Source organism: Natator depressus, chromosome 11 (assembly GCF_965152275.1).
Source record: "Natator depressus isolate rNatDep1 chromosome 11, rNatDep2.hap1, whole genome shotgun sequence".
In the NCBI taxonomy this organism is placed as follows: Eukaryota; Metazoa; Chordata; order Testudines; family Cheloniidae; genus Natator; species Natator depressus.
Genome location: NC_134244.1, coordinates 58782397 through 58807926, shown reverse-complemented (window position 1 = coordinate 58807926; position 25530 = coordinate 58782397). Strand labels below are relative to the sequence as shown.

The following is a 25530-nucleotide window of genomic DNA, read 5'->3' as shown; positions in this document are numbered from 1 at the left end:
CTTCAGAAGAGAAGAATGAGGGGGGATTTGATAGCTGCTTTCAACTACCTGAAAGGGGGTTCCAAAGAGGATGGATCTAGATTGTTCTCAGTGGTAGCAGATCACAGAACAAGGAGTAATGGTCTCAAGTTGCAGTGGGGGAGATTTAGGTTGGATATTAGGAAAAGCTTTTTCATGATGAGGGTGGTGAAACACTGGAATGTGTTACCTAGGGAGGTGGTGGAATCTCCTTCCTTTGAGGTTTTTAAGATCAGGCTTGACAAAGCCCTGGCTGGGATGATTTAGTCGGGGATCGGCCCTGCTTTGAGCAGGGGGTTGGACTAGATGACCTCCTGAGGTCCCTTCCAACCCTGTGATTCTATGATTTCAGCAGTAAAAAGTGACTGCAATTTTTTTTTATAATTTTGACAGATACCAGTATTAAACTGATCAAGGGCTCTTCAATGCAACATTCTGTACCTTCCTAGGTTAAAATGCTTTTGAAATATGTTGTAATTTCCAAGTAAACTTTTCTCAAAAAGTGAATTGTTTCTTTTTCTTTTCTTTTTTTTTTTTTAAAGTCCATAGCTGAAACAACTTGCCAGATTCCCCTCAAATTTTGACCAAAAAAATCTCCTCACACCATAGTTCACATGTGGAATTTGACCTATGAACAAGATTTTCTTGAGGACATGCGGGAATGTGGAAACAATTATTGAAGTTTGTTACAAATGTTATGACTAGCATCTCTCCATAATACTTTTCAGAGCCTATTTTGTACTCAGTGCGACTTTTGTAAGAAATAGATTCTCACAAACAATATGAAGGTCCTTAAAAAGCTCACATATTGTAGATATTGATAAAGGGACATCATAAATGCTTGGTTTCAGAGACTGTTTCCAAAGGTTGGAGCTCATTCATTTAAGAAAAATGAGACACAGTGATGACCTCTAGATGGCACTGTCACATACATTTACCTAATGCTAGCTCTAAATGACAGCTGCATATGTAATCAAGACTAAAAACAAAAGCATATCAATCTTTTTTTTTTTATAAGCTGTTCTCACAAAAATGGGTATTAAAAACAGTGGCTCATTTGCTTCCATATACAAATCAGTTTTCTGTGCTTTTTCCTTCCTGGGGGATACTTTGTGGGGAACAATCTAACAGTCACTTGTTTATGCTCGTATTAACTTGTCGCATTATTGCAGTGTAATAGACAGCATACAGTATGCAGGATTACTGTGGAGAGGTGCTAGGAGTACAGACTTTGGTTTATGCAGTCATATGTCAGGGTTACTTTATGAATGGGCTTGTAATTCTAAATGGATTTGTTACTATCTTCAGGGTTTATCAGAATTCAGAACTAGCAGTTGTATTGGTCTGTTCTTAGAACTAACCATGGCTGGTATAAGACTAAATTTGTTCCTTTAGCAGCATTTCTGAAGCAATTGGGGCATGACTGGGAAGGGGTCATGGGTCAGAACTCTGACAGCCAATGAAAGCTGTGTTGTTTGCTTGTTTGTTTGGCTTTTAAAAGTTTCTGCAGTCTGAAGTCTTCCCTTTTTTACTAACTCTTTGGTGGAAGGAAACTCTGCTTAGAGATTTCAAAGCATTTAGATGTATATTTACACATAATATGGCAGTAAAGAAGCTGCGTTCAGCCCAGCTGGCTAGACAGTGCTTGTGCAGTACAGACCCGTTTACACGCGGATGTTGGGAGTCAAACCATCACAACCTCGTGTTAACGGACCGCGGGTTAAGAGGGCCATGCTGAAAAAATGTCTATGATTCACTTAGAAAAAAACGCCATTATTTTCTGCTTTTTCTGGCTCTCACCTTTTTCTTTATGAAGTCTGTCATTCGCCGCAGATGAATGATTTCGATATTTTCCGCATTTTTCTCCTCCATAAATCTTATAACAGTTTCTACAGCACGAAGGGCTTCTGTGGGCGAAATTTTGACCTGTTCAACGACATCATCGCCATCACTTTTGTGGTCCGACGTAGCCTCACAGCCCATTAATATTTCTTCCTCGGACAGAAATTCTGAAGTCGGGCAATCTTCATCCATCTCTAGCCACTAGGTAATGATTTCTGGTGACGTATCCAAACTCAAACCTTTTATCATTTGAAAGAGAAGTTTACCTTTATCCTCTTTTGTCTGTGTGCGTGTTTGTAGGACGTCGTCTTCCAAAAATCCTTCAAAGTCTGGCTCTGAATCAGTGCCACTGCTGGAGTTTTCCGAGTCTGAGCCGTCTTTGACAGAAAAGGCATCACCGAGAGCCTTCATCCAGCAGTTTTCAATGGACTTTTGTTTTACTCTGTCCCAAGCTTTTTTAACTAACTAAATAAATTCCTTCATGTTTAACTGTTTCAGGAATTCGGAAATGCCTGAAGACGTGCATGACACAATCACTGAAATCAGCTCCACTCGATAATTGTTTTTAAAATTCTGAATAATGCCCTGGTCTAAAGATTGAATTTTTGATGTGGTGTTGAATGGTAGGTATAGCACTTGAATTTTTCCATCGCTCGATACCAGTTATTCGGCTGGAGGATGGGCTGGACAATTGTCAAGTAGCAAAAGTGCTTTGGCTTTGAGTTTCTTCGACCGCAGATGCTTACGAACAGCTGGAACACAGCTGTTGTGGAACCAGTAGTCGAAAATGTGTCTCGTCATCCAAGCATTTTTGCTGTTAGTGTATATATTATATTAGGCCTACAGTTAAAATTTTCTAATGTAGTGTGTATATATATTACTATATAACTACTATATACTGTATTATATATCTCTCTAGCGTGACAATGACTAAGCGTGCATGATACGTCTTTACCAATATCGGTAAAGACATACAACACATTTCTGCTCCATACTTCCTGTCAATTTCTATGTCAGTGAGTTAATGAGCAAATCTGTAGCGCTACGTAGCAAGTTCCTGTACCGCGTGTTAACGAGTCTCGCATGTTAAATAGGTAGCACTGGGGGGCATGGCGCTACCGTGCATTAAGCGGATTCACGCGTAAACGGGTCTGTACTGTAGTGATCTATATTACCTGGAGGAGGGCAGAGTAGTGTATATGAAAGGGATATGTACCCACTGTGAAAGCGTACGTGCAGCCTGGGTGCTCTTGCTGCCTATATTTCTTGATGTGTCTGTATTCTCCATAACTAGAAAGGCCGTAGGGAGGAGTTGTTTTACAGGAGGTAGTGGCAGATGGTGGCTATGTAGGATTGGGGAAAACAAACACTAAAAAGTGGTGGCAAAAAAATGGAGAAATCAAGTATTTAGATTTAACTACAAACTGTCACAGTGTACTGAGACTAAAACTAATTCAAACCCTGTGGATTTTCTGTAAGGTGACTTGTAAATGGGGAAACAGATTTATGTCCTCATTACTATTTCTACGTTTGGTTTATATAAAGAAGGCTTGAAAGGTTTTCTCCTTTTTATTATTTTTTAAGTTGGAACAATTAGATCTTGTGTAGCCTGATGGACTAAAAAATTAGTATTACTGATACCAAGCATGTGAGATTTGATTAACTGAAAACTGAAATGGCTTTATATTTTGATTGTTATATTCATTGTTTCTTTTCTTAACACCTATTTATCTATTTGATGAGGGGAGGGAGGGGAATCTTTAAGGATTCAAAACACCCTTTTATTTAAGATTTGATACTACACATCTGAGTAATTCAAAAGAACTCCTACACAGGGAAGACTATACTTGATAGTCCTAAAATGGAAAATCTTGTGAGGGGAAAATCTTTCAGGCTGGCTTAAATAATAAAGAAGCCATAAATGGGCACAAATCCCTTCTCCCTTCCCTTTCTTTGCAATTTACCTTCAACAAATGCTTTATTTTTTTATTAAACATACAAGTACATTCCAAGAAGCTGGAGAGCAGAAGCCACACTCATACCAACTTGGACAGTTCTCTCCAGCAACTCCCTCTTCTCGTTAAAGCAGTTCTGATTAGCAAACAGGTGCAAGCTTAAATAAATAAGTTTGCTCCCTGTTTCACCCCAGGCACCTCTACCCAACAGGAGCAAAGCAGGCCCCTGATGTTCCAATAAACTTGCATGTGACAAGCCCAGGTAGTTAATGTTTTGTTATCCAAAGCTGAAGTCACTGCTTTAACCGTGGCAGCAGTTTTGAAAGAGCTATCAATAATTTTCTGCTAAAAGTCAGTGCTTTTTGAAAAAAGTGTCACAAATTGTTGTAGTAACCAATATGTGTTCAGCCTACTATAATTTTGTTTCAAAGTCAAAATACAGACTTTTAATTGGACACAAAGTAATTCATGGCAAGAACAAATTAACTCTAACGGTGTTTAGGTCTCTATTAATTATCTTGAACCTCTGAGTGCTACTTGGGAGTTGATAGTCGGGGCCAAAGGGAGATGTGTTGGCAGTTTCTCTTAGAGCAGGATCACTCTGCTGACAACTACACATAAAAGGCCCAGTCTTGCAGACCTTGGTGATGTGAGTAGTGCCAATGAGTTGAATGAGACTACTCATAAGTGAATGTTACAAGATCTGGTCAAAGTTTGGGGAATTTTTTAGGGGCAGGTAAACTACTTGCTGCAAAATCTGTGTATTTGGGTATTTCAGGCTAATAGCTGAGTTAGGATCCATGGCGAGTTTGAAGTTGGTGTGTTTGTTTTAAATCAAAAAGGCCAAACTTCATGCAGCAGAGAAAATGTAGTGGACCGTTTTGAAGCATTTGATGAATAATGTTGCTCAGTTAGTGAAAAAACATTTTATCTTAGTCTCTTCAAGTAGGTTATACATATTGTAGGAGTTCAGCTTGGCTTTTTGTGGTACTGAACATGCAATTCAGGTGACGCTTCTAGCAGTGTTGAGCCTATTCTCAGTTCACAATATCCTCTGGAAAAGAGTTCCACAGGTTGACTGTGGGTTGTATGAAGAAATACTTCCTTTTGTTTGTGTTAAACCTGCTGTCGGTAATTTCATTTGGTGACTCCTAATTTTTGTGTTTTGAGAAGTAAAACACACTTCCTTATTTACTTTCTCCACACCAGTCATGATTTTATAGACCTCAATCATGTTCTCCCCCCGGGTTAGTCATCTCTTTACCAAACTGAAAAGTTCCAATCTTATTAATCTCTCCTCATACGGAAGCTGTTCCATACCCCGAATCATTTTTTTCCCCTTTTTGAACCTTTTCCAGTTCCAATATATCTTTTTTTGAGATGGGACAGCCCAACAGAATTCATGATGATGATTTATGGAAACAAGTAAAGTAAGGAGGATCAAACTGCAGGAATCGAGCAAACCTTGGGATATCACTTTGCAAATGAGCTAAGAGTCAAGGTCTCTTAAAAAAGCTGTACTCTAGAGACCATAACAGCTATCAATTGCTATTATACAATAGAGCAAAAAGATGCATCAAGCAAAACTGATTGTAATATAAAATGCATCTGTTTATAATGCAAATAGGTCAAAAGTTTAGTCTCAAATGTAATTTAAAAAATTAGCAATCAGGCAAGAAATGTTTCAGAGTAGCAGCCGTGTTAGTCTGTATTCGCAAAAAGAAAAGGAGTACTAGTGGCACCTTAGAGACTAACCAATTTATTTGAGCATAAGCTTTCGTGAGCTACAGCTCACTTCATCGGATGCATTCAATGGAAAATACAGTGAGGAGATTTATATACACACAGAACATGAAAAAATTGGTGTTATCATACACACTGTAAGGAGAGTGATCACTTAAGATGAGCTATTACCAGCAGGAGAGCGGGGGGGGGGAGAAAACCTTTTGTAGTGATAATCAAGGTGGGCCATTTCCAACAGTTAACAGGAACTTTCGAGGAGCAGTGGGGGCGGGGGGGGGGAATAAACATGGGGAAATAGTTTTACTTTGTGTAATGACACATCTACTCCCAGTCTCTATTCAAGCCTAAGTTAATTGTATCCAGTTTGCAAATTAATTCCAATTCAGCAGTCTCTCGTTGGGGTCTGTTTTTGAAGTCTTTTTGTTGTAATATTGCGACCTTTAGGTCTGAAATCGAGTGACCAGAGAGATTGAAGTGTTCTCCGACTGGTTTATGAATGTTATAATTCTTGACATCTGATTTGTGTCCATTTATTCTTTTACGTAGAGACTGTCCAGTTTGACCAATGTACATGGCAGAAGGGCATTGCTGGCACATGATGGCATGTATCACATTGGTAGATATGCAGGTGAACGAGCCCCTGATAGTGTGGCTGATATGATTAGGCCCTATGATGGTGTCCCCTAAATAGATATGTGGACACAGTTGGCAACGGGCTTTGTTGCAAGGATAGGTTCCTGGGTTAGTGGTTCTGTTGTGTGGTTGCTGGTGAGTATTTGCTTCAGGTTGGGGGGCTGTCTGTAGGCAAGGACTGGTCTATCTCCCAAGATTTGTGAGAGTGATGGGTTGTCCTTCAGAAATGGCCATCTTGATGGTCTAATGTGAAATAAATCAAGGAATTGCCTCATGACTTGAGTACACAGGAAATCTGAGACTTTCAGTGGTTTTTAAGTGGCATTTCTGTTGAGTTAATGTAACAGCCATGTTTTTAAAAATATATCTTTTCAAAACATTTTAAAGTCTCACACCCTTAATGCAGTCAGCTCGCTAAGCAATCAAATCAGTGCTGCAAAAGACCTATTATGGATATCGTCTAGTCCAGGGGTTCTCAAACTTAATTGCACTGCGACCCCCTTCTGACAACAAAAATTATGACACGACCCCAGGAGGGGGGACCGAAGCCTGAGTCCACCCTAAGCTCTGCCGCCCCAGGTGTGGGTGGGGGTCAAAGCCAAAGCCTGAGCTCCAGTGGCCTGGATGGGGGGCCAAAGACTAAGCCCAAGGACTTCAGCCCCAGGCAGGGGACCTGTAACTTGAGCCCCACCACCTAGGGCGGAAGCTCTTGGGCTTGGGCTTTGGCCTTGGCCTTGGGTAGTGGGGCTCAGGCTTTGGCCCTGGGCCCCAGCAAGTCTAAGTCAGCCCTGGAGACCCCATTAAAATGGGGTCACAATGCACTTTGGGGTCCGGACCCACAGTTTGAGAACCACTGGTCTAGTCCATCCCCTGGTATTGCAGAATGTTCTATAAATCGTGTTTTATATATGATACTAGGCTTCCTTCTGCAACCTATTTAAATGACAGCCACCATGAAATAAGACACCAGCACTAATCCCAGCTATGGAAATACTGAAAAGTGATAGGCACTTCTGAAATCTACCTAGAAAATTAACTGATGATGATTTTATTAAGTAAATATCTGCAGTAATAGATAATAACTGGGATTATATTATTATTATTATATTTTAAAGTAGCTAATACCTGTGTCTCTTTTCCTAAAAACAGGAGAGATCACAAGGCATGTATCAGCAAAAAAACAGGAGTACTTGTGGCATCTTAGAGACTAACAAATTTATTAGAGCATAAGCTGACAAGTCTGAATCAACCTTAATGGATGAAGGTCCTTTCTTGGTCCGCAGCCAAATTCTACAGATGGAGGAAATGGCATACTCCCTTTAGGAAGCTTCTGCATTGTCTGTTCTGATCCTGCCAAAGGAGATGATACTGTTGACAGCAAGTCAAATCGGTGGTAGAAAATGGGAGACTTTGCTTTTTAGGTTTCAGAGTAGCAGCTGTGTTAGTCTGTATTCGCAAAAAGAAAAGGAGTACTTGTGGCACCTTAGAGACTAACAAATAAATTTGTTAGTCTCTAAGGTGCCACAAGTACTCCTTTTCTTTTTGCTTTTTAGATTTCCTCATTCTTGAAACTTATCTACAACTCCAATAAAATTTCAGATTGCTGAAGTTAGCAAAAGATCTTGGATGCAGAGACCTTTTTATCTCCCGCTTTTTGAGTTAGACTCTATCATCTATCACTATTTTTGTAATTTTGCATGTTAAACTAGCAGTCCTGGCTAGAGGACAGCAAAAGCTTGGCTTCCTTAAACTGTTCTAGTATTTCACCTCAATCTTAAACTAACATCACTTCTATTTTAGTCCTGGGCTGCTGAGCAGGCATAACCAGTTGTGTGAGATTTTTATGGTGAACCATTATGTGATTTTCCTGTTAGGCACACACTTGATTTTTTTCCCTTTAAAATAATTTTACTAGAGAGCAGAGTCATACAGCTTTGTGTTTGTTAGAGTGTTGTTTTGATTTCTCTAACGAGATGACTTAGTCCTGCCCGTTAGAAACCATTACTGTACTTGAAAAATAATTTAAACACCTTTGTCTATGAGGCTGCAGGAAATCAACTTAGCTGAAGCAGCCATGTTTTAGGGCAAAGGAGACTGTCCTACAGCAGTGAACAACCCTGTCATGCATTAAATATTGTATTGGTGGAAGGGGAATAAGTAGACAGCAATAGATGAGAATTGTGAGTTTCTAAAACTGAGATTTACTATCTTTGTAGAGAATTTTGGTTTGGTTTTGTTTCATTTCATGCTGCTCTTTGCATGTAATATATAAATTACAATCCAACATATTCCATGTCTTTGATTTCTAGATGATGGCTGATCTAAGAGAAACCATCACATGAAGCTTGCACAGTATATCATATAAAAATTTTAGTGATCTGTACCTCAGATGAAGTATCAAGTGTCAGACGAGGCAATAGGAGACCAAGAATATAACCCAGTCTGTAGAAGTGATTTAAGAAAACCAGAGTAATTAACGCCTAGGTAGCTTGATGGCTCTCACTTCAAACCAAAGTCATCCTTCAGCCAAAGCAAGAAAGGGACCGTGCACAACCTGAACACAGAATGCCATTCCTAAATAACTGAAGAGTGAAGAAACCCTCATGAATATCAACCACGGCGATCCGGAGAGCATCACTGGTAAGTTGGAAGGGCAGCTCTAGTCTGAACCACAAATTCATGGAGTATTTTCAGTGCAGCTAGCCTGAAGACCCTGATCTCAGCTTCAAATTGTGTGCAGCGCTTATCCAGTGGTGCACATGAACAAGAATAGTAGATCCTTCATAAACTAAATTAATTCATTCTCCACCCCTCCAAACCATCCATTATTATATTTTTCTCACCACATAAAACTTTTCTCCAGTAGATAAATGTTTGTTCTTATCAGGGATGGAATGAATGAGTGTTGGAGATCCCAAGTGATTTTTAAAGGAGTGGTGGGAATTGACAGAAAAAGAAAGATGTGGCTTCAAATGTGATAGTTGAAGCTGTAAAAATACTTTATATTTTCAGGTAAAAAGTCTGACCATAATCCAGGCCACTGCTGCCTCTCCCTTCCCATTCATGGTGAGTGGAGAATTGCGGCCAAGTTCCTTCCTTCCTCTTGGATCTCTTTGCTGTAACTTACTCAGACTCCCCTGAATTCTGTGCCTTTTTTTCATATTTGTAACCCAAAGGAGGTAGTGCCTCAAAAATGCCAGAGTTCATTGATATAACTTTGAGGTTTATAAAGAATGCACGGTGGGGTAAAAATACAGCCCTTCAGTGGACAGCCTGTGGAGGGGTGTCCAATATGTGGCCCTTAAGGCAGACTGTCCCTGAGAAGAAAACTCGTATTTGATTATGAATTGAAAATGTGTACCCTCAGTTATGTATGCCCTGTGACTTATAAACTGACACGTTTGAATCAGGCCTGCCACCATGGAGGCGGGAGTTCAGGGGCACTGCCTCCCAGAGCCTCCACTGTAACTCCAGGAGAAGTCCTGTTAAGACCTGGGAGTACTCTGAGCTGCTGTTGTCTCTTGCCTGCTGCTGCTGGCCACCTGCTGCTTGGAGGGATGGGAGGAGAGTGTAGCAAAAGCTGCTCCATTGCCTGCTTCCCTGCTGGGCTGTGAGAACCCTAGGAGGAGCAGGATAGGAACTTGGTTGGCTGTGCCTCAGTTCAAGCTAGTGCCTGGCAAAAGATGGCTGCCCTCCCCCACACAGGACAACCCAGGAGGGTTGAAAAAGAAAAACTAAAAAACAGCAACAGTTACAGCTCCTTGATTCTCTGCATTAGCTGGGTATGGTCCCCAAAGGACCTTACACCAGTTAGATATAGACAGAGAGGGGAAATGCCAGAAGCCTGCTGAGGATTCTCCCTGCCCAGAGGTCAGACCCAATTAAGCTGACACCTGCTCTCCTGGGCAGGGAGAATCCTCAGCAGGCTTCTGGCATTTCCCCTCTCTTGAACAGTGCAAAGGGACCAGAACAAGACAGACAATCTGTCCCTATGTGTTGATTGTGTCCCTTTTGAAATACATTTGGCACTCAGGCTGAAATACATCTGGCCTAGGTGTATTAGTGCTTTAAATGATCGTATCTAAATGTAATATACTACTAGGTGCTTTCCTTTCGTTTTGCTATTGGTAGAATACAAAGATAGAATTAGAAACTGCCCTCCATTTTGGGGGGTGAGGAGGAGTCACTCCATGTGTTCACTCCAATCCATAACATTTTTCATGGTTTAAAAAAAAAAAAAAAAAAAAGCTAAGTTTTTGAATAGATGAAATGTATTCTACCATTAGGGTGTCACAGAAGGGATGTGCGTCACTAAACTGAGAGAGAAACCAAAAGGCAAGAAAAAAGTGTGGTTGAATTGAAAGGTGCAAGAGGATATTCAAGACAAACAGATTTCCTTCAGAAAAGTGAAATGCAAGCAGAGTAAAGCCTACAGAAGGTAGTACAGCCTAAAGCACGTAAAATGTAACATGGAAGTTAGGAGAGCTGTGATGGACTTTGAGAGCTAATAGCGAGACTTAAAAACAAATAATAACACTTAAATGTGTCAGAGCCAGGAAGCCTATGAGAATGAGCAAGTCTGCTAGATTCACTAGAAGTAAAGGGATCAATTAAGGAGAATAAGGATTTTGCAAATACTAATATTAAAAAAATCATACTACTAGTGCAAATTCATTTGCTGGTCAAAGTGAAATATCCTTGTGTAATCCCTCTTATGTAGAACAATTCTTTTCAAACCCGTGGGTTTTTAAAATAGCAGATTTAATAGTAATGTGCGTGCTTTGGTTTCATGGCACATGTTCATCTTCAGATGGCTGCTCCAGTGAGGACTTTCCTGAAGTAGAGTTGGTGAACATGCTGGAAGAACAGCTACCACAGTATAAGCTACGAGTGGATACTCTGTATCCGTATGACAACCAAGATTGGCTCCAGGCCCCATCCTGCTATAGCCATGTCCCCCAAACCATCTCTCCTGTCCTTGCTGAGGAGACCTTCCGTTATATGAGTGAGTATTTCTGGTCATCATGGAGATCTTTGCATCATGTGAAATGAAGTCATTAAAGTGACTAAAAAGTACTCTATTACTGAAAGATTCAAAGCATTGTGAACACAGGCAAAGCAAAAAGCTCTGTTCACAGGGAAATGTTTCTAATTTACTGTTCCAAGCAGCTAGAGTCTGTGCGCAAGCAGTAAAGGGTCTTGCTGTAATGCTCTGTGGGTCATAGGTATAGTCCTGTTTTATTGCAGTTGAAGTCCTTTGGGCTTCATGGAGAAATTGGGAGCAGAAACAGTGTTAGTGCATGTGGTTCCCTAAGTATGATGACTGGAAACCTGGAATATACCAGGTATTGCTCAGTGTCATGCATAATTTGTCCCAGTTATAACTTGTTTTCTGATCATTTTTGTTTTAAAATATATGGCTATTGTGACAAAGTTCCTCCTCTACCTTGGTGGGTCTTGCGCTTATTGGTGGACTTGCTCATCTCGGAGATTCACGGCAGCCCTCAGTTTGGCCATTTTCATGAACCCACAGTCCAGGTCAACTCCTCCTGTGTCGGACCAGGAGTTGGGAGGTTTGGGGGGAACCCGGGCCCACCCTCTACTCCAGGTCCCAGCTCAGGGCCCTGTGGAATGCAGCTGTCTAGAGTGCCTCCTGGAACAGCTGTGCAACAGCTACAACTCCCTGGGCTACTTCCCCATGGCCTCCTCCCAACACCTTCTTTATCCTCACCATAGGACCGTCCTCCTGGTGTCTGATAATGCTTATCATCCTCAGTCCTCCAACAGTACATGTTCTCTCAGCTCCTAGTGCCTCTTGCTCCCAGCTCCTCACACGCGCACCAAAAACTGAAGAGAGCTCCTTTTTAAACCCAGGTGCCCTGATTAGCCTGCCTTAATTGATTCTAGCAGCTTCTTGATTGGCTGCAGGTGTTCTAATCAACCTGTCTGTCTTAATTGTTTCCAGAAGGTTCCTGATTGTTCTGGAACCTTCCCTGTTAGCTAGCCTGAACACTTCTCCCTCCTGAAAGCTGCTGTGTTATACCTTCTGTTTGCGTTGTTTTGTTGCATACTTTGATTTGGTTCTTTGGTAATTCTTGTAATTGTTACTATAAAAAATTTTTTTCTGTTTAAAAAAAAAAAAAAACCTTCCCTGTTACCTTACCCAGGGAAAAGGGACCTACTTAACCTGGGGCTAATATATCTGCCTTCTATTACTCTCCTATAGTCATCTGGCCCGACCCTGTCACACTATGTAAACACAAATGTGAAGAGATGAGATAAGAACAACCTAAAACCCACATTTTCTTCTTAATAAAGAAGTTTTACTTGTTTAAAAAAAAAGTGAACTGTTATTGTTATAAAGCAATTGGATCAGCCAATATAACTAAAGAGATGCTGTCAAATTAAAACTCATATTTAAAAAAATCTTTACCTGTGATCATTAACACCTTAAGATTAGGGAAACCTAATTTTATTAAAAAGCCCAAAAACACTAATGCTTGGTATTGCTCTGAGCATTTCTGTCAGATTGGCTAATGAAAACAGATTAGTCAGTTTTACTTTTGTATGTAGGCAGTTTGACTTTGATTCTTGTGTAATAGCTCTGACCTGAGATATTTTGGATTGCAATCACTATAAGCCCTGGTCTACACTAGGACTTTAGGTCGAATTTAGCAGCATTAAATCGATGTAAACCTGCACCCGTCCACACGATGAAGCCCTTTATTTCGACTTAAAGGGCTCTTAAAATCGATTTCCTTACTCCACCCCTGACAAGTGGATTAGCGCTTAAATCAGCCTTGCCGGGTCGAATTTGGGGTACTGTGGACACAATTCGACGGTATTGGCCTCCGGGAGCTATCCCAGAGTGCTCCATTTTGACCGCTCTGGACAGCACTCTCAACTCAGACGCACTGGCCAGGTAGACAGGAAAAGAACCGCGAACTTTTGAATCTCATTTCCTGTTTGGCCAGCGTGGCAAGCTGCAGGTGACCATGCAGAGCTCATCAGCAGAGGTGACCATGATGGAGTCTCAGAATCGCAAAAGAGCTCCAGCATGGACCGAACGGGAGGTACGGGATCTGATCGCTGTATGGGGAGAGGAATCCATGCTATCAGAACTCCATTCCAGTTTTCGAAATGCCAAAACCTTTGTCAAAATCTCCCAGGGCATGAAGGACAGAGGCCATAACAGGGACCCAAAGCAGTGCCGCGTGAAACTGAAGGAGCTGAGGCAAGCCTACCAGAAAACCAGAGAGGCGAACGGTCTCTCCGGGTCAGAGCCCCAAACATGCCGCTTCTATGATGAGCTGCATGCCATTTTAGGGGGTTCAGCCACCACTACCCCAGCCGTGTTGTTTGACTCCTTCAATGGAGATGGAGGCAATATGGAAGCAGGTTTTGGGGACGAAGAAGATGATGATGATGACGAGGTTGTAGATAGCTCACAGCAAGCAAGCGGAGAAACCGGTTTTCCCGACAGCCAGGAACTGTTTCTCACCCTGGACCTGGAGCCCCCGAACCCACCCAAGGCTGCCTCCTGGACCCGGCAGGCGGAGAAGGGACCTCCGGTGAGTGTACCTTTTTAAAATACTATACATGGTTTAAAAGCAAGCATGTGAAAGGATTACTTTGCCCTGGCATTCGCGGCTCTCCTGGATATACTCCCAAAGCCTTTGCAAAAGGTTTCTGGGGAGGGCAGACTTATTGCATCCTTCATGGTAGGACACTTTACCACTCCAGGCCAGTAACACGTACTCGGGAATCATTGTACAACAAAGCATTGCAGTGTATGTTTGCTGGCGTTCAAGCAACATCGGTTCTTTATCTCTCTGTGTTATCCTCAGGAGAGTGAGATATAATCCATGGTCACCTGGTTGAAATAGGGTGCTTTTCTTCAGGGGACACTCAGAGGAGCCCATTCCTGCTGGGCTGTTTGCCTGCGGCTGAACAGAAATGTTCCCCGCTGTTAGCCACAGGGAGGGGGAAGGGTTGAGGGGGTAGCCACACGGTGGGGGGAGGCAAAATGCGACCTTGTAACGAAAGCACATGTGCTATGTATGTAATGTTAACAGCAAGGTTTACCCTGAAAGAGTGTAGCCAGTGTTTTATAAAATGTGTCTTTTTAAATACCGCTGTCCCTTTTTTTTTCTCCACCAGCTGCATGTGTTTCAATGATCACAGGATCTTCTCCTTCCCAGAGGCTAGTGAAGATTAGAAAGAAAAAAAAACGCACTCGAAATGAAATGTTCTCAGAGCTCATGCTGTCCTCCCACACTGACAGAGCACAGACGAATGCATGGAGGCAAATAATGTCAGACTGCAGGAAAGCACAAAATGACCAGGAGGAGAGGTGGCGGGCTGAAGAGAGTAAGTGGCGGGCTGAAGAGAGGGCTGAAGCTCGACTGTGGCGGCAGCGTGATGAGAGGAGGCAGGATTCAATGCTGAGGCTGCTGGAGGACCAAACCAGTATGCTCCAGTGTATGGTTGAGCTGCAGCAAAGGCAGCTGGAGCACAGACTGCCACTACAGCCCCTGTGTAACCAACCGCCCTCCTCCCCAAGTTCCATAGCCTCCACACCCAGACGCCCAAGAACGCGGTGGGGGGGCCACCGGCCAACCAGCCACTGCACCACAGAGGATTGCCCAAAAAAAAGAAGGCTGGCATTCAATAAATTTTAAAGTTGTAAACTTTTAAAGTGCTGTGTGGCATTTTCCTTCCCTCCTCCACCACCCCTCCTGGGCTACCTTGGTAGTCATCCCCCTATTTGTGCGATGAATGAATAAAGAATGCATGAATGTGAAGCAACAATGACTTTATTGCCTCTGCAAGCGGTGATCAAAGGGAGGAGGGGAGGGTGGTTAGCTTACAGGGAAGTAGAGTGAACCAAGGGGCGGGGGGTTTCATCAAGGAGAAACAAACAGAACTTTCACACCGTAGCCTGGCCAGTCATGAAACTGGTTTTCAAAGCCTCTCTGATGCGTACCGCACCCTCCTGTGCTCTTCTAACCGCCCTGGTGTCTGGCTGCGCGTAACCAGCAGCCAGGCGATTTGCCTCAACCTCCCACCCCGCCATAAACGTCTCCCCCTTACTCTCACAGATATTGTGGAGCACACAGCAAGCAGTAATAACAGTGGGAATATTGGTTTCGCTGAGGTCTAAGCAAGTCAGTAAACTGCGCCAGCGCGCCTTTAAACATCCAAATGCACATTCTACCACCATTCTGCACTTGCTCAGCCTGTAGTTGAACAGCTCCTGACTACTGTCCAGGCTGCCTGTGTACGGCTTCATGAGCCATGGCATTAAGGGGCAGGCTGGGTCCCCAAGGATAACTGTAGGCATTTCAGCATCCCCAACAGTTATTTTCTGGTCTGGGAATAAAGTCCCTTCTTGAAGCTTTTGAAACAGACCAGAGTTCCTGAAGATGCGAGCGTCATGTACCTTTCCCGGCCATCCCACGTTGATGTTGGTGAAACGTCCCTTGTGATCCACCAGAGCTTGCAGCACTATTGAAAAGTACCCCTTGCGGTTTATGTACTCGCCGGCTTGGTGCTCCGGTGCCAAGATAGGGATATGGGTTCCGTCTATGGCCCCACCACAGTTAGGGAATCCCATTGCAGCAAAGCCATCCACTATGACCTGCACATTTCCCAGGGTCACTACCCTTGATATCAGCAGATCGTTGATTGCGTGGGCTACTTGCATCACAGCAGCCCCAACAGTAGATTTGCCCACTCCAAATTGATTCCCAACTGACCGGTAGCTGTCTGGCGTTGCAAGCTTCCACAGGGCTATCGCCACTCGCTTCTCAACCGTGAGGGCTGCTCTCATCTTGGTATTCATGCGCTTCAGGGCAGGGGAAAGCAAGTCACAAAGTACCATGAAAGTGCCCTTACGCATGCGAAAGTTTCACAGCCACTGGGCATCGTCCCAGACCTGCAACAGTATGCGGTCCCACCAGTCTGTGCTTGTTTCCCGAGCCCAGAATCTGCGTTCCACAGCATGAACCTGCCCCATTAGCACCATTATGCATGCATTGGCAGGGCCCATGCTTTCAGAGAAATCTGTGTCCATGTCCTGATCACTCACGTGACCGCGCTGACGTCGCCTCCTCGCCCGATAGCGCTTTGCCAGGTTCTGGTGCTGCATATACTGCTGGATAATGCGTGTGGTGTTTAATGTGCTCCTAATTGCCAAAGTGAGCTGAGCGGCCTCCATGCTTGCCTTGGTATGGCGTCCGCACAGAAAAAAGGCGCAGAATGATTGTCTGCCGTTGCTCTGACGGAGGGAGGGGCGACTGACGACACGGCTTACAGGGTTGGCTTCAGGGGGCTAAAATCCACAAAGGGGGTGGCTTTACATCAAGGAGTAGTTCAGGCAGGACTTCACGGAGGGTTCCAATAAGAAATGGTGCACCTAAGTTATTGTTCTTATTGGAACAAGGAGGTTAGCCTGGCCTCTGATTGATACATGGCTAGATCTACCTCGCTGCACCTTCTCTGTGAGTGACTGCAGTGTGACCTAGAGGAATGAGTCCCCTAGACAGGGGAGAAGGCAAATGAGTACAAAACAAATCTGGTCTATTTCTTGTTTTGATCCACTCCATCTATCTTTTACATCTTTGGCTGGCAGCAGACGGTGCAGAAGGACATATTGCCTGCCTGCTCACCATAAGACGGTTCAATAGGACTGACTGCCGGACTTAAGAGAATGACCTGGTCAAGTCACTAAAAATTTAGTCCCTGCGCCCATGTCTGCCCAGGCGCTCCTGATCGACCTCACACAGGCGACCAGGAGTACCTCGGACATGACGAGGACGGCTGCCAGTCGTATTGTACCGTCTGCTGCCAGAAGGCAATGGGTTGCTGCTACTGTGTAGCAATGCCGTACCGCGTCTGCCAGCACCCAGGAGACATACGGTGACGGTTACCTGAGCAGGCTCCATGGTTGCGGTGGTATGGCGTCCGCACAGGTAACTCGGGAAAAAAGGCGCGAAACAATTGTCTGCCCTTGCTTTCACGGAGGGAGGGAGGGAGGGAAGGGGGGACTGACGATATGTAGCCAGAACCACCCGCGACAATGTTTCAGCCCCATCAGGCATTGGGATCTCAACCCAGAATTCCAATGGGCAGCGGAGACTGCGGGAACTGTGGGATAGCTACCCACGGTGCAACGCTCTGGAAGTCGACTCTAGCCTCGATACTGTGGAAGCACTCCGCCAAGTTAATGCACTTAATGCACTTCTGTGGGGACACACACACTCGAATATATAAAACCGATTTCTAAAAAACCGACTTCTATAAATTCGACCTTATTCCGTAGTGTAGACATACCCTAAGGCAACATTTAAATCCAGATCACTGTTTCCATTGAAATTTGAAACAAAAGTATAGTTACAATATTTCTGCTTTAGTTTGGTAAAACCTTGTTCTTACCAAAGCTAATTTTTAGCCTAAATCATCTTGGTGTGGTGTCCTTTTCAAATTAATGTACTGTATAAATATATTGTCATGTTCACTGTCAGGAAAAACATTTTTAGAGAACTTTTAGTACATAAAACATTTGTATCCTATAGGATGTGTTAGGTTGAGAAATAAGTAGAAATTAGGTTTTGGTTAAGTTAGGCTATGTACTATATAGAGGAGTATGGGAAACTGAGTTTGTTAGTTTAAGTAAAAGTTAGCGATAAGTTGGAGACAGTAAGATAGGAAAATTTAATTTAGTGAGGAAATGACCCAGGCTTACGTTGTGGCTGTGTTTCTGATTATAACTGGTTCTAGCAGAGTTTTTAACAAGTGTTTAGAGAATTTTGAATATTTTATTAAAATGCTATCTGTACTGATAGCATGGAAGGATATTGGTGCAGATGTTAATTTAAATTATGTGTAATGTAAAGAGCCAATGAAAAGGTGGTGGAAATTAGAATATAGTTGGGGCCTTCCCAAATTCACAACCATGAAAAACACATCAAGGACCATGAAATCTGGTCTCCCCTCGTGAAATCTGGTCTTTTATGTGCTTTTACCGTATACTATACAGATTTCACGGGGGAAGACCAGCGTATCTCAAACGGGGGTCCCGACCCAAAAGGGAGTTGCAGGGGGGGGTCACAAGGTTATTTTAGGGGGGGTGTCACGATATTGCTGCCCTTACTTCTGCACTGCTTTCAGAGTTGGGAGGCCTGAGAGCGGCGGCTGTTGGTTGGGCACCCAGCACTGAAGGCAGTGCCGCCGCCAGCAGCAGCACAGAAGTAAAGGTAGCAGTACCACAACCCCCCTACAATAACCTGGCAACACCTCACCCACCCACACAACTCCTTTGTGGGTCAAGACCCTTACAATTACAACACCATGAAATTTCAGATTTTAATAGCTGAAATCATGACATTTATTATTTTAAAAATCCTAAGACTGTGAAATTGACCAAAATGGACTGTGAATTTGGTAGTGCACTAAACATAGGTATTATAATAGTTAGGTTTAGTGTTAATTAGTATTAAAATGGAATATAACGGGAGTAGCCTTGCTAAATTGTGGAGAGCGCAAATTAACACCAAAAGGTACCGTTAGGTTACAGGATTATAAGGCTATACTTCATTCTGTTGTCAATGGTCTGATCACCCAATGATGTACCATTCCATCTTTGAATGTGAGTATAATTGTTGCATCAGTGTAAATGGTTAATTGTATGCCTGTTTTGCTTAACTAATTATTTTTCCCTTAAATAAAGTTTGGTTCTATCATTCAAAGTGTCCTCTACTAAGTTAAATTGTCTCTAATCTACCTAGAGGCTTGCACTTGAAAACTAACTTCAGTTGAGTGCATTCTTAGCTTTAACAATTTAACCTTAATTGAGAACATTTAAAAGTCAAGGTTTGATATCATAATACCATCTTTTACAAATAAATTACTAGATAAACTGAAATGGAAGCATTTTATACATTTAGACTTAATAGGCTTTCAGGTAAGCAGCAAAGTAGTTGGAACATAAAAATTAAATTCACTGTTGACAGTGGCTACTACCCCATAACTCGAGGTTATTATAGAGAGAGAAACTGAGGTTTTACTGAACCTTTTAAGTCACAAATCCTCAGCAGTCAGTTGATGAAGGTATTAACCTGAAATATTCTTAATGAGATTCCAAAATGCTGAAGCCATGAGAATGATAGTTCATGCTTTGGGTAAAGTTATACTGCTGTGTATCATTTCCCCCCCCCATCTCAGCTAGAGTTGAAAAAACTGATATTTCTTCTGCAGGGTAACAGTGTCTAAGCAGTGTAGGTAGGCATAGACTCCCTAGACCCACAGGTGTAAATCACAGCGTTGTCCTGGAGCTTTACACCTCTGAAATAGAAAAACTGGCTACCAGGGAGTTCCAGGGGTTAAAGTCTTTCAAATGAAAACAAAGTTGCTGTCTACTCTATGTGAACCTTAATGATCCTGTGGCCATTTTTGTAAGAATAAGGGTGTGCCCCAATGCCTTCTGCAAAAATGTCCATTCTTGGCATGCTGTGTAGTAGTTTATTGAATGCCAGTTCATTGCCACCTTCCACCTCAGAGGTGGCTGCATTTCACTGCTGCTTTGTTTGTGTAGGGCCTGATGATATCAGATACTGAACAACCTCTTTTCCTATTTGTTGTTCAGAAGTAAGGGTGCTTAGTATCTTGCAGGACTGGACTCACATGTGAAGTGCTTTGGGATTCTTTGTCTTAAAAGATTCCCTGCAAATGGCAAATATTTTTTAACTGCAGTAAGAATCCGATCAGCATTGATCATTTCACATGCTGGAAGGGCAGACAAATTCAGTGACTATCAATTGGTTATGTTCTCATTAGGGCTGTAAAATTAATCGTGATTAATCACGCGAGTAAACAATAATAGAATACAATTTATTTAAATATTTTGGATATTTTCTACATTTTCAAATGCATTGATTTCAATTACAACACAGAATACAAAGTGTACAGTGCTCACTTTATATTTATTTTGATTACAAATATTTTCACTGTAAAAAACAAAAGAAATAGTATTTTTCAATTCACCTAATACAAGTACTGTAGTGCAATCTCTTTATCATGAAAGTTGAACTTACAAATGTAGAATTATGTACAAAAAATAACTGCATTCAAAAACAAAACAATCTAAAACATTAGAGCAAGGGTGGGCAAACTATGACCCGCGGGCCACATCCGGTCCACCAGCCGATTTAATCTGGCCCTCGAACTCCCTCTGGGGAGTGGGGTCTGGTGCTGCTCCATGCGCACATGCCGCAGCTCTGCACAGCTCCCGGAAGCAGCGTCACGTCCCCCTACTGCTCCTACCCATAGGAGCAGCCAGGGGGTTCTGCACGCTGCCCCCGCCCCAAGTGTCGCCCCTGCAGCTCCCATTGGCCAGGAACTGCGGCCAGTGGGAGCTGCATGGGCGGCACCTGCGGACGGGTCCACATGCAGAGCTGCCTGGCTGCGGCTCCACCTAGGAGCCGGAGGGGAGACAAGTGTCTGCTTCCGGGAGCTGCTTGAGTTAAGTGCCGCCTGGAGCCTGCACCCCTGAGCTCCTCCCGTGCCCCGATCTCCTTCCCCAGCCCCCTCCCACACGCCAAACCCCTCGGTCCCAGTCTGGAGCACCCTCTTACACCCCAAACTTCTCATCCCCAGCCCCAGCCAGAGCCCTCGCCCCCTCGTGCACCCTAACCCCGATTTTGTGAGCATTCATGGCCCACCATACAATTTCCATACCCAGATGTGGCCCTCGGGCCAAAAAGTTTGCCCACCCCTGCTTTAGAGCCTACACAGCCACTCAGTCCTACTTCAGCCAATCACTCAGACAAGTTTGGTTACAATTTCCAGGAGATAATGCTGCCCTCTTCTTGTTTACCATGTCACCTGAAAGTGAAAAAAGACATTCGCATGGCAGTGTTGTAGCTGGCGTCGCAAGATATTTACATGCCAGATGTGCTAAAGATTCATATGTCCCTTCAAGCTTCAACCACCATTCCAGAGGACGTGCATCTGTGCTGATGACGGGTTCTGCTCGATAACAATCCAAAGCTGAGTGGACCGACGCATATTCATTTTCATCATCTGAGTCAGATGCCACCAGCAGAAGGTTGATTTTCTTTTTTGGTGGTTCGGGTACTGTAGTTCCCGCATTAGAGTGTTGCTCTTTTAAGATTTCTGAAAGCATGCTCCACACCTCGTCCCTCTCAGATTTTGGGCAACACTTTAGATTCTTAAACCTTGAGTCAAGTGCTGTAGCTATTTTTAGAAATCTCACATTGGTGCCTTCTTTGCGTTTTGTCAAATCTGCTGTGAAAGTGTTCTTAAAACGAACATCTGCTGGGTCATCATCCAAGAATGCTATAAAATGAAATATATGGCAGAATGCAGGTAAAACAGAGCAGGAGACATACAATTTCCCCCCAAGGAGTTCAGCCACAAATTTACTGAATGCTTTTTCTTTTTTTTAAAAACGAGCATCATCAGCATGGAAGCATATCCTCTGGAATGGTGGCTGAAGCATGAAGGGGCACATGAACATTTAGCATATCTGGCAAGTAAATACCTTGCAATGCCTGCTATAAAAGTGTCATGCGAATGCCTGTTCTCACTTTTAGGTGACATTGTAAATAAGAAGCAGGCAGCATTATCTTCCATAAATGTAAGCAAACTTCTTTGTCTTAGTGATTGGCTGAACAAGAATTAGGACTGAGTGGACTTGTTGGCTCCAAAGTTTTGCATTGTTTTGTTTTTGAGTGCAGTTATGTTAAAAAAAAAAAAAAAAAAATCTACATTTGTAAGTTACACTTTCACAATAAAGAGACTGTGCTACAGTACTTGCATGAGGTGAATTGAAAAATAGTATTTTATTTTACAGTGCAAATATTTGTAATAAAAAATAATAATATAAAGTGAGCACTGTACACTTTGTATTCTGTGTTGTAATAGAAATCAATATATTTGAAAATGTAGAAAAACATCCAAAAATATTTAATAAATTTCAATTGGTATTCTATTGTTTAACAGTGCGATTAATTTTTTTATCGTGATTAACTTTTTGCGTTAATCACGTGAGTTAAGTGCAATTAATCGACAGCCCTAGTTCCCATCAATCCTGATAGTAAAGCTGGCAATTTTTCAGGGAGAAAATGGCCCGGTCATAGAGCATTCTTGAAGAGTTTGAATTTGAATTTGTTAAAATGAAATGGCATAGTAGGCTGCCAAAAGGATTGAATGTGGGGGTGGGAGAATCTTTGAGTATTTTGATGAATTGGTAGGGGCACAAGGTACATATTTTCCCCAGGAAAATAGCGAAATCAAATGACTTCTCATACAGCAACTGGAAGAAAGTAGCTTTTAGTAGGGGTTAATATTGTGTTTGGACATAATATAATATTCACTGTGAAACAAATTTTCCTTGTACATGCCTGCACTAAGAAGATTTTGTCATTAGTCTGTGGGTTTTCTCCTAGGGAGTATAGTAATAAAAGGGAATTATCTGAATTTGGCTTGAGATGATGTCCCACAATCTAAACAGAATTTTGTTCTCTGACTCAACGGTTCAGTTCAGAATTCTGTCTAAATGTGTCAGATGTTTAAATATTGACTAGACTGTTTTATTGCCCTAGTTTTCTGATAAGCAAATTTAAAAAACAAGTAAAGTGAAAGCTTTACTATCGCCTTGAAGCACACTGCTGTATATCAATAGGGTGTGTTCTTGCCTCTGAGCCCAGAAAAAATTGAGGCCACGCAGTTCACTTAGATTTGAAAAAAACTTTACAATCTTTACTGAAGTACTTTTGTTTTCAGTGTCTGAAAGTGCAGTTTTTCAGTATCAAAGTGTTCTCACACACGAGGCCCTTTGAGCAGTCCATCAGAGACTGAATTCGTAGCCTTCAGAGTAAGATGCAAGATGTAAAACAAAACAAAAACCCCTCAGAAAGTTAATTGTTCTATTAACTGATTGTAATCGAGGCAATAGAGTGGGTAGTAATTTTACTTAAATCTTAAAAAAAAGGAAATTCAAAGAAAAATATCCCTTCTAGAAGGAAAAATGTAATCTGATCAGGAGAGAGATTTTTGGAGTTACTGTAGAAATACTCTTGTAGTTTTCAAAATAATGCATTCCTTAATAAATACAGTGAAACTCCATCCAAGTAAGATGAATGATTGTTATTAAGAAGAGCTACCCCATTTTAGGATTTAGAGTTCCATGTAGTCTGGATGTTTTTGTATATTTTTATTGTTAGGATTTGTCCCTACAGTGGTCACTAGGCACGCTACAGGAATTAAAAAGAAAACCATTACACTCAATAAGTAATCCTGTCATTAATGACTGGCACACCTGTTGAACTCTGGACACTTTCAAGGAGAGTTGCAAATTGTATTTATTTACTTTATCATTTTCTTGATGCAGAGACTGGCTCAGAATAACAGGCAGTGGATTCTGAGAGACATACCAACCCCTACAGACGGGGGGGTGGGGGGAGGTGGAATGAGCAGGGTGGGGCTTTGGGGAAGGGCGGGGTAGATCCTGGGTTGCCCTTAAATTCAAAAAATGACCACACGATCCATTGTCTACTGCCAAGCTCTGCGATACAACCGCATTTGCTCCAACTCCTCAGACAGAGACAAACACCTACAAGATCTCTATCAAACATTCTTACAACTACAATACCCACCTGCGGAAGTGACGAAACAGATTGATAGAGCCAGAAGAGTTCCCAGAAGTCACCTACTACAGGACAGGCCTAACAAAGAAAATAACAGAACGCCACTAGCCGTCACCTTCAGCCCCCAACTAAAACCCCTCCAACGCATTATTAAGGATCTACAACCTATCCTGAAGGGTGACCCAACACTCTCACAAATCTTGGGAGACAGGCCAGTCCTTGCCTACAGACAGCCCCCCCAACCTGAAGCAAATACTCACCAGCAACCACATACCGCACAACAGAACCACTAACCCAGGAACCTATCCTTGCAACAAAGCCCGTTGCCAACTGTGCCCAAATATCTATTCAGGGGAGACCATCACAGGGCCTAATCACATCAGCCACACTATCAGAGGCTCGTTCACCTGCACATCCACCAATGTGATATATGCCATCATGTGCCAGCAATGCCCCTCTGCCATGTACATTGGTCAAATTAGACAGTCTCTGCGTAAAAGAATAAATGGACACAAATCAGATGTCAAGAATTATAACATTCATAAACCAGTCGGAGAACACTTCAATCTCTCTGGTCACGCGATTACAGACGTGAAAGTTGCGATATTACAACAGAAAAACTTCAAATCCAGACTCCAGCAAGAGACTGTTGAATTGGAATTCATTTGCAAATTGGATACAATTAACTTAGGCTTGACTAGAGACTGGGAGTGGCTAAGTCATTATGCAAGGTAAGCTATTTCCCCTTGTTTTTTCCTACCCCCCTCCCCCACCGGACGTTCTTGTTAAACCCTGGATTTGTGCTGGAAATGGCCCAACTTGGTTATCATACACATTGTAAGGAGAGTGATCACTTTAGATAAGCTATTACCAGCAGGAGAGTGGGGTGGGGGGAGAGAAAACCTTTTGTAGTGGTAAACACCCATTTTTTCATGGTTTGTGTGTATAAAAAGATCTTCTGTACTTTCCACAGTATGCATCCGATGAAGTGAGCTGTAGCTCACGAAAGCTTATGCTCAAATAAATTGGTTAGTCTCTAAGGTGCCACAAGTACTCCTCTTCTTATATTCTAATCTGTTATACTTGTGTAAATCCTGAGTAACTGAATTGACCTTAATGAAATTATTCCAGATTTATATCAGTGTACGGGGAGCAGAATCTGACCTACTCAGTGTAGTAAAAAGTACAAGCCAATCTTTGCAATATGCTTTCAGCTTTTTCTAGACCTCCTCAAAAGAGCTTCCATATGCTAGTTGAGATGGTTCTTCTGAGACCATCTTCAAGTCAGTATTACTTTTGTTCCTGTAAAAATAACAGTTCTAAAGTATATTGGGCCCAATACACTAACAGTAGCTTAGATCCTAGTATCATTGTATAAATACTGATTTAAACACTGGACATTTAACACTATGGGCGTGTCTACATATTGGGGTAATGAGTTTCACAAGGATGTGTTGTCTAAAGCACGCTAATGTGTTGCACTTGAATTAGTCTGTGTAGACACAGCTGATGCATACTAACTACATGTTAATGCTATAAACTATCTTAGAGCACACTAAAGAATCTTTAGTGTGCACCAGCTGGGTCTAGAGGACAAATTATTGTGCAACACGTTCTTCTTCAGCTATCCCTCGATGCAAGGATGATGTCTGCCATGGAGGTTCATTGGC

The 25530-nt window shown here is 42.5% G+C and overlaps 1 protein-coding gene across 4 annotated transcripts in view; it reads left to right on the top strand.

Moving 5' to 3' along the window:
- The window catches only part of TRAK2 (trafficking kinesin protein 2), a 79643-nt gene that overhangs the window by 22510 nt on the left and 31603 nt on the right, over positions 1–25530 (top strand). For 2 of the 4 annotated variants that reach the window (XM_074967917.1, XM_074967918.1), the window contains exons 2-3: positions 8501–8831; positions 11002–11196. The exons of 1 other annotated variant lie outside the window; for it this stretch is intronic. In XM_074967917.1, the coding sequence (XP_074824018.1) occupies positions 8795–8831; positions 11002–11196 (232 nt within the window). In that variant the 5' untranslated portion in view covers positions 8501–8794. The remainder of the gene's footprint in view (positions 1–8500; positions 8832–11001; positions 11197–25530) is intronic. One more of the 4 variants, XM_074967919.1, reaches the window with a different exon arrangement.